The 19220-nt window shown below is 33.5% G+C and overlaps 1 protein-coding gene across 1 annotated transcript; it reads left to right on the forward strand.

Annotated features, from left to right (window-relative positions):
* Positions 1-9716: 9716 nt before the first annotated feature.
* On the forward strand, positions 9717-12946 carry LOC109147665 (probable inactive receptor kinase At4g23740). The gene is made up of 2 exons (XM_019295281.1): positions 9717-11331; positions 12087-12946. Exons 1-2 carry the CDS (start codon positions 10104-10106, stop codon positions 12731-12733), a joined length of 1875 nt encoding a protein of 624 aa, XP_019150826.1. The 5' UTR covers positions 9717-10103; the 3' UTR covers positions 12734-12946.
* The last annotated feature ends 6274 nt before the right edge of the window (positions 12947-19220 follow it).

Below are 19220 nucleotides of genomic sequence, written 5' to 3' on the forward strand. Positions count from 1 at the left end.
AGGGGAAATTCATGCAAGCTTAATTCAAGAGTATCAAGTATAAATTGTGATGAATCTTCAGAGATTTTTTAAAGCTGAAAAATACAGAAAAGTTCCCCCACCTTCCCTGATAGATGTTTTAATATTCAAAGTCTGTTAAATTAATTCGGGCTCAATTTATTATATATGGCTATCTAGACTAGAGTTGTGTTGTAATTGGGTATTCTACACGGAGTGAAAGTCTTATCAAATGGTTCAAGAAAGGTGAAGAAGTTGGGAACTTTGATTCCTGCATCATTACCAACTCACAAGATGATGATGATTAGTTGGTGTTGGAGAGTAGGACATAGCTGTTGTATGGAAATCTATTGAACCTTGTATCATCTGTGATCATCTAGTGGAGTTGGGTTTCGATCACCTTTGTGTGGCCCCGCAAACGTAGGAGAAGTTATCCGAACTATGTGAACATATTATGATTCCATTTACTTTTTTTTGCACTGTTTTTATTATTTATTCTGTTCCTAATACAATACTAAATACAAATGATTAATTTATTTTAAAAACCAAGTAGGAACCAGACAGGATTTCACATGCATACACTAGGGATCGGAGTTGGGAAGGTTAAAAGATCTCTCTAAGTTATAAGATTCTTACTTTTACTCCTTGTCCCACTGCACATTAAGAAAATAAGGAGTTTTCTCCTTAAATATAGTCTCACTTTTCTTGTGGTTTGAAATCTTTTGTGTGGGTATAAGGAGGAACCCCTTGTGTTAGTTCTTATCGAGTGCATATGGGGTTGAGGCATATCAATGATATCATTCATGTTTTGTGTATATATTCTTTGTTTCGATGTTCTTTTTGTCAAATACTTTTCAATTTTCATTACGCATTACGGATATAATAATACTCAGAATTTACAGAATTCATGTTCATTATATCATGTTTATATGTATGTGTATTATGAACATGAATTTTATGCATTATAAGATTAAATTTTATGTATTAAACCAGAGTCTACAATGCACTGTGAACCATGGTCCACGATATAATTTGTCCCACTTGGCCAGCTTGCTATATTATTAATTTTTAAAATCCTTGTGGCTAAGTAACTATAAGTGAGTGAAGTGACTAGTGACTAACCTAGTAACCCATCCAATTCTAACTAAAAATAAAAAATAAACAATTACTATTCTGATTTTGTTTCTTATTTGTATATCTTTGTGGTATATCTTGATTCTTGAGATCTTGTTGGTATACACAGATCTCAATATTTCTTTAGCAGCCACGCAAATTTATTTGATATTATTATTTATCTAAACTATTTTACTTTTTAAATTAATATATTATCAAATTAATTTTTATTTTTAAAAATTATGGCTAGTTTTGGTGGTGGTAGACTGGAATTTCTTAGGTTTGTTCAAATGGCATACTGAAGTGGTCCACCCACTTTAACAATACTGCCAAATTATGTTGTGCATTCGTGTGCATTTAGTACACACGGATGCAAAAATGACGTCGTTTTGATTTAAAACGTGCGTCTAACTTTTTAAAAAAAAAAAATCAGTTTCTATTCCCAGCAACAGTATTATGTTGTTCATTCATTCTAGATTTTTAGTTTATTCATTCTGAAATTTGTAGTTATGAAATTATGGATGTGTAATTATGCAATTCTGGATTTATAGTTATGAAGTCATGGATGTGTAATTATGCATGATGTAGTTATGCAATTTTGGATTTATAGTAATGAAGTTATGGATGTATGGTTATGCAATTCTGAATGTATAATTATGAAGTTATGGATGTGTAGTTAACTAGTTATGCAATTCTGGATGTATAGTTATAAAGTTATGGATTTTTTTTTAAGTCGACATTAAAACGACGTCGTTTTTGCATCCGTGTGCACCATGCATGATGCACACAGATGCACAACATAACGCTCCAACAATACTAGTTAAAATTTTACACTCATATTATTGATTTTTATATAATTTTAATTAGATTTAAATATTAATTGTTAATAATAAATTATTGTTGTATTCATATATATAACTTATTATCGATTCCTTCAATTTTAAAAAATAATATTTATTGACTGTGTGTTTAAAAATTAGGAAAATGACTTTTGAAAATGTTTTTTAGAAAATGATTTATTTTTTAAAAAGTAGTTTCATTTTCTATGTTTGGTTACATTTTAGAAAATTGTCTAGGTTATTTTTGTTCTGTGAAAAATGACTTCCGCCAAATTTTGGCGGATGTCATTTTCCTCCAAAATAGCCATATTTTCTCTAGTCAACGGAAAATGATTTCCGTTGACTTAATTTTTTAGGCACACCCAAACACGGAAAACCCGAAAAATGATATTCAGAAATCATTTTTCGTATTTTCAAACACACCTAAATTATTTGAAAAAAAAAAAAAAAAAACTTGTGGTGAATGTCCATTGCAGTTCATAATATATATATATAATTGTTGAACTAAAACTTCATTGATTTTGGGCAGGTAAAAGGTTGTCCCGAGACGCCAAAAACAGGATAAGGACTTGTCCATGGCAATGCATTGCGCTCGACATCTCTTCAAGCTTGCATTCATTCCCATCCAACCCAAAAACAACGAATTAATTACAAATCAACATATCACTTCTGGTCCCCTTTGCACATGTCTAGCTCCTTATACTATACATTTTTCTTTTTACTATATAACTAATCCCACAATTATAAGATACATTTGTAACAAAAAAATATACATAGTTTTGATATGTAGGCGAGAAATTGAAACATAAAAAAACAACAGGGAACAATTACAATATAATACGGATGTAGGCTTTCAATTAGAATTGAACTTGTCAAACGCGTGCAAGTCAAGCCGAATAGCGACGTGCGCCCCTGACTACCCTTATAAGAAATCAGGAATTACATTTATCTACAGAATTTTTTTTTAATGAAAAGAAAAAAAAAAGTATTTCTAATTTTAATGAACAACCTTTGCATTGCCAATACCATTTTCACATTTAAACAGGAATTACCACGAGTTTGGCCACGTTTAATTTTTGATTCTTTTAAATGACCAAATTTAATCTATTTTTTGGAAACGAAGTTGGTCAATTTATGAAAGTTTAAAGACCGGATGCAGTTGTGATTGGCTTAAGGATAAAGAAAAATAATCTTGATTAAGTTCGCTAACTTAACCACAGAAAAAAGAATTGATAAAATTCTATTGAGTTTGACCAAGAGTTATCATTTATCAAATACTAACTCTGGTTCTCTAATGAATGAAGAGTTGGGGTTGTTCTTGCCTGGAGAGTAGTGGTTGCAGTATATTTCTCAAACAAATAATTACCCGGAATATCGAGTTATCGATTCACAGGGAAGAGCGGGGTGTATCAAGCACTAGCTACTAATCTATTCATGAGAAGCTAATCCTAACGAAAGTCATGAATGATTGATTAATTATAAAACTAATTTAAAGAGCAAAATACCAAGTTTGTGAAAACAATAGAGAGAGGGTGAGATTCCTACGATTCAAGTATTTAATCACATAGTGTCAATCTTAAGAACAATACTAAATCTGAGTTTAAACAAGTATAAGAATGCAAACAAGGGAAAGAGTTACTCTCGTAATCTCTAACCCAAGTGAATATTCACCCCCGTGATATAAACACTCAACAATGAAAGAACAAGCATTCAATATAAACTCTTAACTAATACTATATCCCGATATGCAATAGCTAAGAATTAACTCCCTAACATATATGCTCTCTCTAAAGGTGCAATAGTTAAGTGCAATTGTTGGTGCTCTCAATTATACCCTAACTCCCGTTAAGACATAAAGTTATCTATGAAACAAGTAATTATGGCCACTAACTACTAGCATCAACAATATGAATCACAATTGCAACACAAGTTATAAAACCCAAATATAAATATATTAAAGAATCTGAGAACTAGGCACATAAGTTTATAAACACTTTTACCAAAGAATCTCTAAGATAACTTAGCCACACATGGCTAATATAGAATCCATTGCAATAAAATAAAGAGTTTACAAGTAATCAAAGATAGTAAAAGAATAGACCAAGAGATTCTCCCAAATCTTCCTAGCTTTTCTTCTTTCTTCCCGAGGCAACTTGTACCTCTTGATTCTCCTCTTTCTTGTCTCCAAAACACATCTTGATGCCCTAGGGTTTGAGGGAAGATGGCCTTTTATAGCGGGAGCTTAATAGGAATAGATTAGGAAATTTCCGCACAATTTTTCAAAATTCACCCAGAATTCTCGATGCGTCGAGTTTTCAGCATCAATCTTCGCGTAGCTTCTGGAAAGATTTGACGCGTCGAGTTTGGAACTCGACGCATTGAGTTTTCTGCTGCATCATAGGTTGTGGCCCTTCGAGTCTTCTTTCCAATGGCGCAACAATCACTTGAATTTGACATTCCTAGAGTGAGATATGATCTACTAAAGTGTCGCTAAATTTAGCGGGAATTACAACTCTTTGGTCTTTTGCTCCACTTTTCCCTTGTTTTGTTCTTGTGATCAAATCCATTGAAAGTACCACTCTTTGGCTCTCTTTGAAGCATTTTAGCCACCTCCATAGCTTCACATTGACTCGAAATTCACTCAAAATGCCCCGAAAAGCATACGATTGTCTTCAAATCAACAATTTATGTACATAAGGATATAAACAAATGATAGTAAGGCACATTTTGTATAAAACCAAAGTATATTTCACTCAAAATAGGTCTATATATGTGGTAGAATCAAGGACATAAACACAGTTATCAAGTAGCGCGGAAGACATCTTTATCTGAGGAATGGGCTTTGTCCTCATACATAAATGATGTTTGGATCGGTCGGTTAATCCTCGAAATTAAATTATAAAACATTATAACTTATAGTATCCTTTTTAAAAAAAAAAGGTGATATTTTTAAATCACGGAGCTCTCAACTAAGTTGTTTAGGCTTTGGAATTCCATCTCTAGTTGGGGGATTCGAGAAAATGTGGTGCAGTTGAATCTCTCTTGACTTGTTCAGGTTCAAGGGAGGGTGATCGAGGGGACCCAGACTTTCGATCTCTATGGCGGGAGGTTTCTTTCGTCTCAAGAGTGTCTTGGGGAGGCTTTAAAGATGGATTGTTTAACTTGATAGGTGATGAGTATTATAATTGTGTGACTAAAACCTAAAATGAATTCTTTCACTAAAGTATTAACAATGTGACAAAGCCAATATAGTATAATAGTTGAGGGAGATCGAAGCTCTAGCTAGTCTCAAGACATTCAAACTTGTGGGTAGACAAAATAGATGATTTGCAACTTATAAATACACACAATCATACGTATAAAATAAGCGGTTTAGATTTAAAGTTTCAATGATTGAACCGCAGCAGATGATCTGTGATTTCACATGCTGATCCTACGAAAGCACAATAATTAGGCTTTGCAAAGTTCACCACTAATTGTGCTAAGAGGTATCCTATCCTTTAAAAAATAAATAAATAAATAATGAGATAAAATCATAGTAACCAGGTAAACTCTATGAGGTGAAACTTTGGAAGAATGACCAAGGATCGAGTCTCACCAGCGGTAGTGTGGGAGTCACCTCTCAAAGTGAGGGGGACTTCTTGTGCGCAGTGAGCACCGGTCTAGCCTCTGTGGTTCATGTTCAGTTGAGTCATCATGATTTACATCCTCCCAAATGCCAAGTGAGGGGGGCTTCTTGTTGCTTCTTTTGGAAGAAGTATCATATTATTATATATGAAGTTGGTTGGTATAACTAAATTAATTGCTTGTTTATGCAATTATTATCGTACGATTTGAACTTAGATATAAAAAAAAAAGTTTAAAATAAATTTTTAAATTATTTAGAACAATTCAATTGTATTTCCAAACTCATTAAAATTTCAAATTAACCTTAAACTCAAGTAAGAAAACAAGTGCAATTTGCACTTTTTTTATTTGTAATTATTAGTAGCAAGTTATCTGATGATATATCATTTTTTCGCTAACATGTTGTGTGTATGTCTTTTTAGGTTTTTGTTTTTTGTTTTTTTTTTTTAGTTTTTAGTTTTTTTTTTTTTTTTCTACATTTGCAAAAATAAAAAATAAAAATAAAATGACGGTCATCTTCTCCATAGTCATGAACGAGAACAAACATCCTCCATGGATATGAGAGGACAAGGAATTGAAGATCGTGTACAACAATGGACAAGGGCCTTCCATCTTCATCTAAGATGAAGACAAAATGTTCTCATTCTCTACAACAATGAATGAGGACCTTCCATCCTCATCCTCCATAGCCATGGACTCATTTTCTATCGTACTAATGGCTCGTCGGAAATTTTAAGACAAGTTATTAGAAAAATTGAAGAGTCGCCTCACTAAAAAAATGTTCTTTAGAGAGAGTCATTAAATATCGCTCATGTGTAATAATCGTAAACTACACAAAAAAAGATAAACTAACTGTACTAGAATGACCCTACGTGACGAATTTGCGTGCAAAAAAATATTAACAAGAATCAAACTCGTTAGTTTAAGTACAATAATCACGTTTCACTCTCTTAACCACTCTTTTTCGAACAATTAACCCTTTGTTTTAAATTTTATAATACTATAATAATCGCATAAATGGTAACTACTACGAATAATAGACTGCGGAGCATATTTCCCTATAACTTTTATAAATTATGTAATTAATTAAACATGCATTATTTTCTATTTCTAACCACCTATTATTTTACGGTCACCATTATTAAATTGTCCTCGAATTCGATTGTGAGCAGTAAATTATTGGTCCATTTTGTCTTCGAGTAAAAGTATGATTATGCGATGACTATGGTAGCTACCAAGTCAACTCATCATTACTACAATTAATGTAAACTATGATGACTAAAAAAAGTTCAATTATACCTTTCTTCACTCGTGTTTGCTTATCTAATTATGACTTTTACCCTTTTCTTTTTTGACTTTTTTTTTTAAAAAAAAAATTATTACTTTTTTATTACTGTTGTTTTCTCCTCTAAATCTGTCCTGTCTTTTAATGTACTCCGTATCTTTTTACTCATATTCCATGTCGGCATCATCCCTTTCAGCAATCTTCTCCTCTTTATCTACCATTATGATATTACATTAAGGGGTCGTTTGGTTCACGGAATGTAAGATTACCTAGGGAATGTTAGATTGCTGGGAATATTATATTACTGGGAATGTTAGATTCCTGTGTTTGGTTAAAATTGGGGTATGTAATATAATGATGTTTGGTTTAGGGTTATCTTTTATACACACTATAATATCCTTAACATATTTTCATATATTTTAATAAATTTAAAAATTAAAATAAATAAATAAGATAACGGTATCATATATAATCACATGATTTTAAAATATTAACTAAAATCTTGAACTTGAGAAACAAAATTATTTTATAAACTAACATAACATAATAATATATATATATATATATATATATATATATATATATATATATATAACTAACATAACCAAGGTTATCTTAGATTACCTAAGATTTTGAAGGGAATCACATTCCCTTCAAAATCCTATGTGGAGAGAATGTGACATTCCTTGGGAATGTTAGATTCCCTGAGATAATATGAACCAAACACCGGAATGTGAGCTTTGGAATGTCACATTCCCTTGGTTATCTTATATAACCTGAACCAAACGCCCCCTAAAGAAAAAAACAAGTTTATATTTCAAAAGTTTAATTATACCTTGTTAGATTAAAAAATTAAATGGATATAACTCAGATAGATATTGGCCCATTATTATATCATGAACTATTGTCTAAAATCGAACACTGATACAATTTTCCTTATTAATATACTAAATGTTCATTTTTAGTATATTGGATGTTCATTATTTTGTGTACTGGAAGTTTCTTTTTAAGTATATTACTAAAAAATAAACATTCAATATACTAAAAATGAATATTTATCTGTGGCTCACATTGCAACGTAGACAATGTTGGGCGTCGACGGGGTTCAGCCCATGCTCGATTCGAGACGTGACGGCTTACCATTGGAGTGATGTTATTAAATGGTTAATGTCAACTTACTTATCACCAAATGGTTTTAAGTAGGATATAACAACCAAATGGCCAAAGAACTCTGTGGTTAAGCATGCTTGACTTACATGGGTGACCCACTAGGAAGTAAGCATAGTGCAGCGTTGAGATCTATCAATTGGTATCAGAGCCGAGGTCACAGGTTCGAATCGATGGCATGTGAAAGTCGAGTCTAGTTCCAAATGGGATGTGGCGTAAGTTGGGCCAAGTCCAGTTCCAAGAGGGAGATTAGTGGGGTGTCGGTCGGATTGGCCGAGTTCATCTCTTGCTCGATTCGAGACGTGGCGTTGTGCCTTACCATAGAGGGATGCAGTTAAATGGTTAATGTCTTGGTTTTAAGTAGGATATGACAACCAAATAACCAAAGAATTCTGTGGTTAAGCGTGCTTGACTTACGGCCATCACAAGATGAGTCACTTACTGGGAAGTAAGCATACTGCAGCACTGAGATTCATTAGACCATAATCCATAGTACTCCCTCCGTCCCATTTTATGTGTCTAGTTTGGTTAACGAGGCTTGACTGAAGTTATTTTTAATTTAATTTTTTTCATAAGTTTAGTATTAGTATACAAAATTTATATATTTAGATACTATATTAAAAGTACTATTAAACTCAAAAAATCAAATTTAAAAATAAATAAATTATAATAAAGAAAGAAAAGTTGGTTGGACCAATGAATAATAGACAAGACAGATCAAATGAGACAAATAGAGTATAATTTATGTTATTGGCATATATATATAAGATCGAACTCGGGCAATTGTAGTGTAGTGGCTCCTTGTGTGGGGGAAAAACAGAATAATTTTGACTGAAATCATCCCAGAAAACAGGCACACATGTCTAGGAAGAAGAGGGAGTAATGTATTGGTGTTTAGAGTGTTTAGGGGGTGTTTGGTTGGCATGAATTGTGTTGGAATTGAATTGCAATTCATAGGGGACCTATGAATTGCAATTCAATGAATTCATCCAAAAGGAAAGGGAAGGAAAAGACATATTTGTCCTTGAATGTTATTATTAAAATTATTACACAAAGGGTATTTTAGTCTTTATATCACTTCTCCCATTTTCATTATTCCTCACTACCAAACAATGTAATTGTAATTCCTACTTTATTCCCACCTTATTCTTTTCTTACCGAATTACAATTCCTTTCTCACTTAATTCCTTCTTTCCAACCAAACACACTGTTAGGGGGTGTTTGGTTGGATGGAAAACATTTTCCATGAAAAATGTTTTCCTAAAAGTGAAGGAAAATGAAGTTTTATGTTGTTTGGTTGGATGGAAAACATTTTCCATTGGAAAAAGTTTTCCTTGAGAATGAGGAAAACAAATTCCTAGCTCATGCTAGGTATTTTGTTTTCCATGGAAAAGATTTTTTATGGAAAACTAAAATGACAATTTTACCCTCATCATTCTTTATTAATTACTCTTATTATTATTATATTATTATTATTATTATTATTATTGTGTAGGGTTATATTTGTCATTATACACATTATTCCTTACCATTCCAAACTCAACCAAACAATGGAATTTATATTCCCAGTAATTTCTTTTCCACCAACCAAACAATGGAATCTATTTTCTTAGAATTTATTTTCCATGAAATTTCAATTCCATTTCCCTTCAAATATTTTCCAGCGAACCAAACGAGCGGTTAGTGTTTACAGTAAAAATTTTGCTGTTTTGCTCACATTCTGATACAGGTTCTTGGATTTGGGGAAGGTATGAAAAGTGAAAAAACAAGAAAGAGCAAACAACAAAAAGAAAAGCTTCATCGGGGTTCTGACCCAAAGTCGCCTCCTTTAAATTAAAACTAAAAATTCGCTTTTGACCCAAATCCCCTCGCCTCTCACCTCTCTTCTTCTTTCAAACCTTCTTCTGCTGACCTCCATTTATATTTCTTAAAACTTTAAACCCCATTTTTAAGAACCACACTCTCTTCTTTCCCACAACACACCATTCTTGGAATTTGCTTCTTTCACCGTAGCTCCCGAAGCTAAAAGGCATGTCTTGTGGAGGAGCTTAAAGAAAGAAAGAAACAATCTTGAAATGAAGAGGCTAAGCGTTTTGTTTGTGGCGGTGTTGCTGGGGGTTTTTGTGGCGGCACGAGGCGGTTTCAGTCTCGTTGAGAATGACAAGCAAGCGTTGCTGGAGTTTGTGAACAACCTTCGCCATTTAAGATCTCTGAACTGGAACGAGGAGCTCTCGGTTTGCATGAACTGGACTGGAGTGGGGTGCAGTGAAGATGGGTCTAGAGTGGTGGCATTGAGGCTGCCCGGGGTGGGATTTCACGGCCCAATTCCTGGGAATACTATCGGCCGTTTGTCAGCATTGCAGATCTTGAGCCTCAGATCCAATGGTATTTCTGGGAACTTCCCTCTAGATTTTGTTAACTTGAAGAACCTCTCCTATCTTTACTTGCAGTTCAACAATTTCTCTGGCCCTTTGCCTTTGGATTTCTCGGTTTGGAAGAATCTCACCAGTCTTAACTTGTCTAACAATAGGTTCAATGCTACCATTCCCTCCTCAGTTTCTGGGTTGACCAAGCTCACCTCTCTTAATCTTGCTAACAACTCAATCTCTGGACAAATCCCTGACTTTAACTTACCCAGTTTGCAGTTCTTGAATTTGTCTTACAATAATCTTACCGGCACTGTGCCCAGCTCACTCCAACGGTTTCCCAGGAGTGTTTTTGTGGGAAACAATGTGTCTTATGTTGTTTCAAGCTCCCCTGTTTCTCTGCCCCAACACCCAATTCCCAAATCCAAGAATGCTGGGAGATTGAGTGAGAAAGTGTTGCTTGGAATTGTGGTTGCTGTGGGTGTGGTCGGGGCGCTAGGATTCGGTTTTCTGTTGCTCGTTTGTTGTCTTAGACGACAGCACGAGGAGGCGTTCTTGGGGAAGTTGGAGAAGGGAGATATGTCCCCCGAGAAGGCGGTTTCGAGGAGCCAAGATGCCAACAATAGGTTGGTTTTCTTCGAGGGTAGTAATTACGTGTTCGATTTGGAGGACCTGTTGAGAGCTTCTGCTGAGGTGCTCGGGAAGGGAACGTTCGGGATGACTTATAAGGCGATACTGGAGGACGCGATCACGGTGGTGGTGAAGAGGTTGAAGGAAGTGGGGGTTGGGAAGAAGGAATTCGAGCAGCAGATGGAGGTCGTGGGGAACATAAAACACGAGAATGTGGTTGAGCTTAGAGCTTATTACTATTCCAAAGACGAGAAGCTCATTGTTTCTGATCACTTCACCCAGGGAAGCGTCGCTGAAATGCTCCATGGTATGCTCGCTTTACTCGACCTCAGTAATTTTAGTTTCACACATTAAAATATGCAGTACCAAAGCTATTTATTTAATTTGTTCAAATATGAAATCGGTGTATACTATGTTATGTTTATGAAATTGGATTTAGAGGAAGAAGAAATTCCATTTTGCCTGACAATTCGTTTAAAGGGAAGACCTAACCAATTGGACATATATGCCTTTTGCTACAAGTGAGATGGGAGGTCCTTTTCCAGTTTTGGGTAGGTATTTGGTCCTAGAAAGTAGAATGTAATAATGAAGTGGGTTGTTCAAACATGTGATCGAGCATATATGTTGGGACAAGGATAAATTTCCTGTGAAGATAAATAGGTTTATGTTTGTCTGTACATTCCATCACCTAATGTATTGACACCTTCCTCTCATTCCTTGCCTTTATGCTATTCCATCCATTTGATTTAGGTTCCATGAACTGCAAAAACGAAAAAACCAGCCAATAATTTCCCGTGTTCCTGTTTTCTTAACCTTTTCTCGATCCATGATGTTGCAGCCTTCTTGTTCTTTAATATTTTTAGCAGCTGTGTTCTCTGTTGAGCAATTACCCATTAATGTGCAATCCAATAATCAGCTTAGACTTTTAATTGAGATAGAGTACATGCTTCAATTTGATATCAAAGTCATACCAAAGGTTATGGGTTCGAATCTCCGCGTCACCTGATAAAAAGAGAGACTATGGTCCCTTTAGAGACTAAAAGTACCCCCTTAACTGTGCAGGTAAAACGGGGGAAAGTAGGGGGCCTTTGGATTGGGAAACACGGCTAAGAATAGCGATTGGTGCAGCGAGGGGTATAGCCCGAGTCCATGGTGAGGCGGGTGGGAAGCTAGTTCACGGGAACATCAAGTCCTCGAACATCTTTCTGAACTCAAAGCAATACGGGTGCGTATCCGATGTGGGTCTGTCAGCAATAATGAGCTCGTTGGCTCCGCCAGTAGCTCGTGCTGCTGGGTACCGAGCCCCAGAAGTGGTGGACACGCGAAAAGCAGCACACCCTTCGGACGTCTACAGCTTTGGAGTGCTGTTGCTCGAGCTCCTGACCGGGAAATCCCCCGTCCACACCACGAGCGGGGACGAGATCATCCACCTGGTGCGGTGGGTGCACTCGGTGGTCCGGGAGGAGTGGACTGCTGAAGTGTTTGATGTGAAGCTGCTGAAGATCCCAGACATAGAGGAAGAGATGGTGGAGATGTTGCAGATTGCTCTGTCGTGTGTGGTCAGGATGCCGGATCAGAGACCCAAAATGCCAGAAGTTGTTAAAATGATCGAAGGCGTGAGGAGGAACGATCATTTGGAGAACCGGAGATCTTGTGAAAATGGCGCATCGAGGCTGTCACCATCCTCGATTGAGCAGGAATGCTCTTAGAATCTGCAGAATTGAATGAAGAAGTTGAAGTGATTCATGTCCCACATTGTTGCCATCTAGCTTTAATTTTAATCTGATTCCAGCGGTGTTTAAATGTATATTCACTATCTCAGTGGAGTCCGGGGATTCTTCTTTGTAATAATCTGATGATCACAGTACAGTAATTGCAGAGATGGACTTGTTAAGCTATGATATGCATCTTCACTTTCTTTTTTTTTTTTGGAAATTGCATTTTTGGGTCCTACTAATGGATTTGGTTTTTGGGTGTTGACTTTTGTAAGTATAGTATGCAATTGTGCTATGTTATTTTACTTTTATGGCACGTTTGCTCCGGGTAATATATGTCACGTTTTAAAAATTGATAGGTAATATTTAAACCACTAATAATTTAAAAGTGACATAAATAAATGATATATTTGTGAGGGGCATAAATTACAATTTTTTCTTAGACTATAAGCTCGATCATGATCCATGAAAGCATTAACCTCATAGGCAAATAATATATGTTAGGGAACCATTGATGGAGGCAAATTATACCGTGCACCATGGCGCACAATGCACTGTGCGTCCTGGCCCAAAACGACGTCATTTTGTACCTTTTCGCGTGTCTGCTGTTAATTCCTTAAAACAAATTTATGTTTTGAATGTACAGAATTATATAATAGAATACACAGAATTTTATACTTGAAAACACAGAATTTTATAACTGAATACACGTAATCTTTTTTGAAAGGATAATACACATAATCTAACATAATACATAATATACATAAATTCTTAACATAATACACATAAACTCTTAACTCTTTTAAAAAAAATACATGTTTCGAATGTATAGAGTTATATAATAGAATGTACAGAATTTTATACCTGAAAACACAAAATTTTATACTTGGAAACACAGAATTTTATAACTGAAAATTTTCATATTTCGAATGTACAGAATTACATAATAGAATGCACAAAATTTAATACCTGAAATTAACAAAATGATGTCGTTTTGAGATGCGCGGGGCGCACATAGCAATGTGTGCCCTGGTGCACGGTATAACGATTGATTGATGGAGGCAAGCAATTAAAAACTATAGATACAAAGGTGAGTAGGTGACTAAGTACTTTTTTCTTTTTTGACCAAAAAAAATGGTGAATAAGTACTTTGAGATCAAAAATGAAAATTTTCTTTTTTGTTTTCATTTTTCTTTTGTATATTAATGTGAGTTTTTTCTCAAAATGGTTCCTCGGCTATCGCTTATTCTCAATTTTACATTTCGACTTTTAATTGCATCCAATGTGGTCCCTTGACTTTTAAAAACTCCCTCAAATTGGTCCTCTGTTAGAAATTCCATCTATTGAGTGTTAAAATGAAGGGCATTTTCCTCCATTCACATATTATATGCCTAATATACTCTGAAAAATAGTCGAAGGACCATTTTGGGAATAGTCGAGGGATCATTTTGAGAAAAACTCATTTATTTATTTCAATTTTTTAACACTATCAAATTAGAATTTCTTTTACATTTTTTTTTCTTACAAATATAAATAGTTAAAATCCACAATCAAATCTCAAAATTTTAAATGTTCTCTACAATTTTTTTCCTTTTGTCTAAACGTACAAATTTTTTCCTTTTGTCTAAACGTACAAATTTTTTCCCTATCCCTGTCAAGTTTTACAATAAATTTCGTAACATTCATAAATACTCATATACTTTTTATTTTTATCTTTTTATGTTCATATACATATATATATATATATATATATATATATATATATATATATATATATATATATATATATATAATCATATAATCATATTAAAACTTCAAAAGACAATTAATCACTATGTATTACATTAAATATTACTTTTATAGTTAAAATAAATTTATTATTTTTTTACGTACTTTGGTAAACAAGTTTAAATTTCAAATTTAAGTTTATTAACATTCATATATAAAATACAAACAAACTTCAAAATGACACAAACTTGTAATATTGGTAAATGATGAGACTTTAGGTTTAGAATTGTTTGTTTTGTGCTAATTATTTTTGCATTTGGTTTATTTTACTTGTCCTTTAAGACATACAATTGATAGCCATAGTGACCGAGAAGTGAAGAGTACATTTTGGGTATCTAAACTAATAAAAATAGTAATGTTATTTTTAATGGTAAAAGTAATATTTAATATGATACATAGTGATTGATTGTCTATTGAAGTTTTAGTGTGTGTGTGTGTGTGTGTGTGTGTGAACATAAAAAGTATATGAGTATTATATTTTTGAAATTTACGGAACTTATTGTAAAACTTGATAGGATTAGAGGAAAAGTTTGTATGTTTAGACAGAAGGAACAAATTTGTATAGAAAGTTTAAAATTTTGAGGTTTGATTGTAGATTTTAACTATTTATATTTGTAAAAAAAAATGTATAGAAACTCTAATTTGATAGTCTTACAAAAATGGAAATAAACAAAAATGAAATAAATAAATGAGTTTTTCTCAAAATAATCCCTCGACTATTCCCAAAATGGTTCCTTGACTATTTTTCAGAGTATATTAGGCATATAATAGGTAAATGGACGAAAATGCCCTTCATTTTAACACTCAATAGACGGAATTTCTAACGGAGGACCAATTTGGAGGAGTTTTTAAAAGTCAAGGGACCACATTGGGTGCAATTAAAAGTCGAAATGCAAAATTGAGAATGAGCAATAGTCGAGGGACCATTTTGGGAAAAAACTCTATTAATGTCTATAAGATTAAAAGTCAAGTCTATTATTTATAAAACGACAAATTTTTGTGAACCATGATCCAAACAGTGTTGTGTTATTCATAAAAAAAAATATATTTTTAATATATTAAAAATACATTATTTGTGTACTGAATATACATTATATAAAATAATATACTTCCAGTATTTAAATAATATACTTTTTCAGAATATAACATACAATTTTAATATACTAAAAATACATTATTTGTATACTAAAGGTACATTATTTGATAGTATACAAAATAATATATTTTCAAATAATATACTTTATATATACAAATAATGTACTTTTTATTTGTGACCCACATAATAATGATTGGACACGGTAAGGTACATTTTTTAAAGTACTTTTTTAATATACTAAGAGCGACTAGGGATGTCAACGGGGCGGGGTGGGGGCGGGGGACATCCCCCATCCCCGTCCCCAACTTTCTTCTCATTCCTCGTCCCCATCCCCATCCCCGCCAGGGAATGAAAAATTCCCCCCATCCCCATCCCCACGGGGATTATTCGGGGACGGGGAATTCCCACCCCCGTTAATAAGTTATAAAAAAAAATTAAAATTAAACATTATAAAACATTTAAATAAATAACGCATATATATTCATCCCCAACTCAAAGTTGTATTCAATATTTTACAATTAAACATTTTATTTAAATATGCATGACATACAAAGACAAGAATACTTCTAAAATTATATATATTGTATACAAAGTACTATATTTTTGTGTGTTGTATAGCAATATATATATATATATATATATATATATATATATATATATATATATATATATATATATATATATATATATATATATATATATATATATATAGGGTCCGGATCAGGTGAGGACCTAATCTTAGGTGAGGACGTGAGGACTAATCTAGACCATTAAATCAGAATGATGTATGATTGAGATAAAAAGAAACAAATCACACGGATTAAGAAAACAAATCCCTTTAAAATATTAAAATATTAAATTTAGGGTAAATTAGTCTTATTAAAAGATGTGCATTCTTATACAAAATGTTATGCATTCCTATACTGAGTGTTGTGCATCAATAACTTCATTGTTGTGCATTCAAACCCTGCCAAAAAATCATACAGTGAACATCCAATGTTCTACGATGCATTGAACTATGTGCTATAATGCACAACTCCCTAGCCTATAGTGCACAACTTACAACACTAGGTTGCACAATCAGCACACATGAATGCACAATCGTACTACCCAGGCATTTATACATATACACGACAATCCAAATATAGACAATATTATACTCAAAAGAACAAGCGAAAAAAAATAAAAAATACTGATTAGTTTGCATGGGCGAACACTCAATCAATGATTAAGAAATCGCAGCTCCAAATTGCAACGGTGATTGATCCAAGAAAATAGGAAACCAATTTGGCCAAGAATTATACATGCGTTCACACTTTAAAAAAAAAAAAAGACACTATTATCCCACTTTAACAAAAAAAATCAATCCATGTCATCTCAAGAACTCAAATCTGGACCATCCAAATAAAAAAACAAACGCACAAGATTAGTCATCACGTCCTCACCTAAGATTAGATCCTCACCTGATCCGGATATATATATATATATATATATATATATATATATATATATATATATATATATATATATATATATATATATATATATATATATATATATATATATATATCGGGGACGGGGCGGGGCGGGGAGAGTACTCCCCATCCCCGCCCCCGTCCCCAACGGGGAATTCAAAATTGTCCCCATCCTCATCCCTGTTCCCTATTTCTGTCCCCATCCCCGTCCCTGTAGGGGCGGGGAATCGGGTTCCCCGTCGGGTGCGGGTTCAATTGACATCCCTAAGAGCAACCACATCAATGCATAATATGGGGATAATGTAAGTTGAATTCTCTCATGTTGAAGATAATAACCAATGTGGAGAAGAAAAAATACAAAATTAATTCTCCTGCAAAGAGTGGGAGAATGGAAGAAGAAAAAAATAGAGCAACGCACGGACTGCGCGTATCGCGCAGTCCAAGAGGAAGGTCGCGCCAGGCGCGCCCGGAGACGCGTCAGGCTCGCTAGTCGGCGCGCCTGACACGTCTGATTTCATTAGTTTTTTTTTTATATTTTAATTTTTTTTGATTTTTTTTTATCTCTCTCCTCCCACATTATCTTTCCTAATCACTCTTACATTATTCCCCAAATCTCCCCAACTGATGTGGATGCTCTAAGGGTACGTTATTTTATATAATGTACTTTCAGTACAAAAATAATATACTTTCAGTACAAAAACAATACACTTTTAATATATTAAAAATGTACTTGATATTCATGATCCACACAATTATGTGGACCATGGTCCACACAATAATTTGCCTTACAAGGCAGCATGGATGAAATATTAAGAATGTAGATAGTCAAATTAACCCAATCCAACAAAAAGAGTTAATTATCAAAATGGTCACTTGACTATAGTGAAATTACCAATTTGGTCCTCAACTATTTTTTTTGACCAATTAAGTCTTCAACTTTAAAAATCTCAACCAATTTGGTCCTCCATTAGTTTTGCCGTTAGACTTCCGTTAACTTGGGACCAAATTGGTAATTTTTTTTTTTATAGTCAAAGGACCATTTCAGTGTGGATAATTCGGTTTGGTTTTTCTGAACTAAACCGTACCGAACATTAAAGTAATTAACCGTATCGAACGATTCGGTTAAAATTGATAGGAAATACAATTTGATTTTGTTTAATAATAATAATAATAATAATAATAATAATAATAATAATAATAGTACGGTTCAGTTGAATGGTAAAGGAGGCATCAAAGGATTTAGATTTACTTCTTTATTATTATTATTATTATTATTATTATTATTATTATTATTTTTAATAAAATCAAACGGTATTTTCTTTCGGCTTTTAACTGAATCGTTCTGTATGGTTAATTATTACAATGTTCGGTATGGTTCGGTTCGGTTCGATTCAACCGAACCGATTTGCCACCCTTAAAGTTAATTATTGAAATGATCCCTTGAATATAGCAAAATTATCAATTTAGTTACAAGTTAACGGAGTCTAACGAAAAAATTAACAGAGGACAAAATTGGTTAAAATTTTTAAAGTTGAGGGACTTAATTAGTCAAAAAAAATAGTCGAGGGTCAAATTAGTAATTTCGTTATAGTCAATGGACTATTTTAATAATTAACTCAACAAAAATTACCTAGTCCAAGCGAAGTGGCCCATACCCAAAAACCCCGCAAATTATGTTGTGGACTTGTGTTCACAGTGCATTGTGGACACGAGTCCAAAACGACGTCGTTTTCAGGGAAAACGCGACATTCTAGTTTTTTTTTTTTTTTTTTTTTTTTTTTTTTTTTTAAGTTACTTTTGTCTCGCCGTTAACGACGTTATTCGTTTGTGGAATTATGAATGTGCAGTTATGGAATTATGAATTTACAGTTACGAAATTATGACTGTAAGTTATGGAATTATGAACACATAGCTCTAATATTATGAACACATAGCTCTGACATTATGAACATATAGTGATAAAATTATGAACATAGAGCTCTAAAATTGTGAACATAGAGCTTCAAAAATTATGAATGTACAGTTATGGAATTATGAATGTACAGTTATAGAATTATGAATGTACAGTTATGGAATTATGATTGTACAGTTATGGAATTATGAATACAGAGCTCAGACATTA

Source organism: Ipomoea nil, unplaced genomic scaffold (genome assembly GCF_001879475.1).
Source record: "Ipomoea nil cultivar Tokyo-kokei standard unplaced genomic scaffold, Asagao_1.1 scaffold2036, whole genome shotgun sequence".
In the NCBI taxonomy this organism is placed as follows: Eukaryota; Viridiplantae; Streptophyta; class Magnoliopsida; order Solanales; family Convolvulaceae; genus Ipomoea; species Ipomoea nil.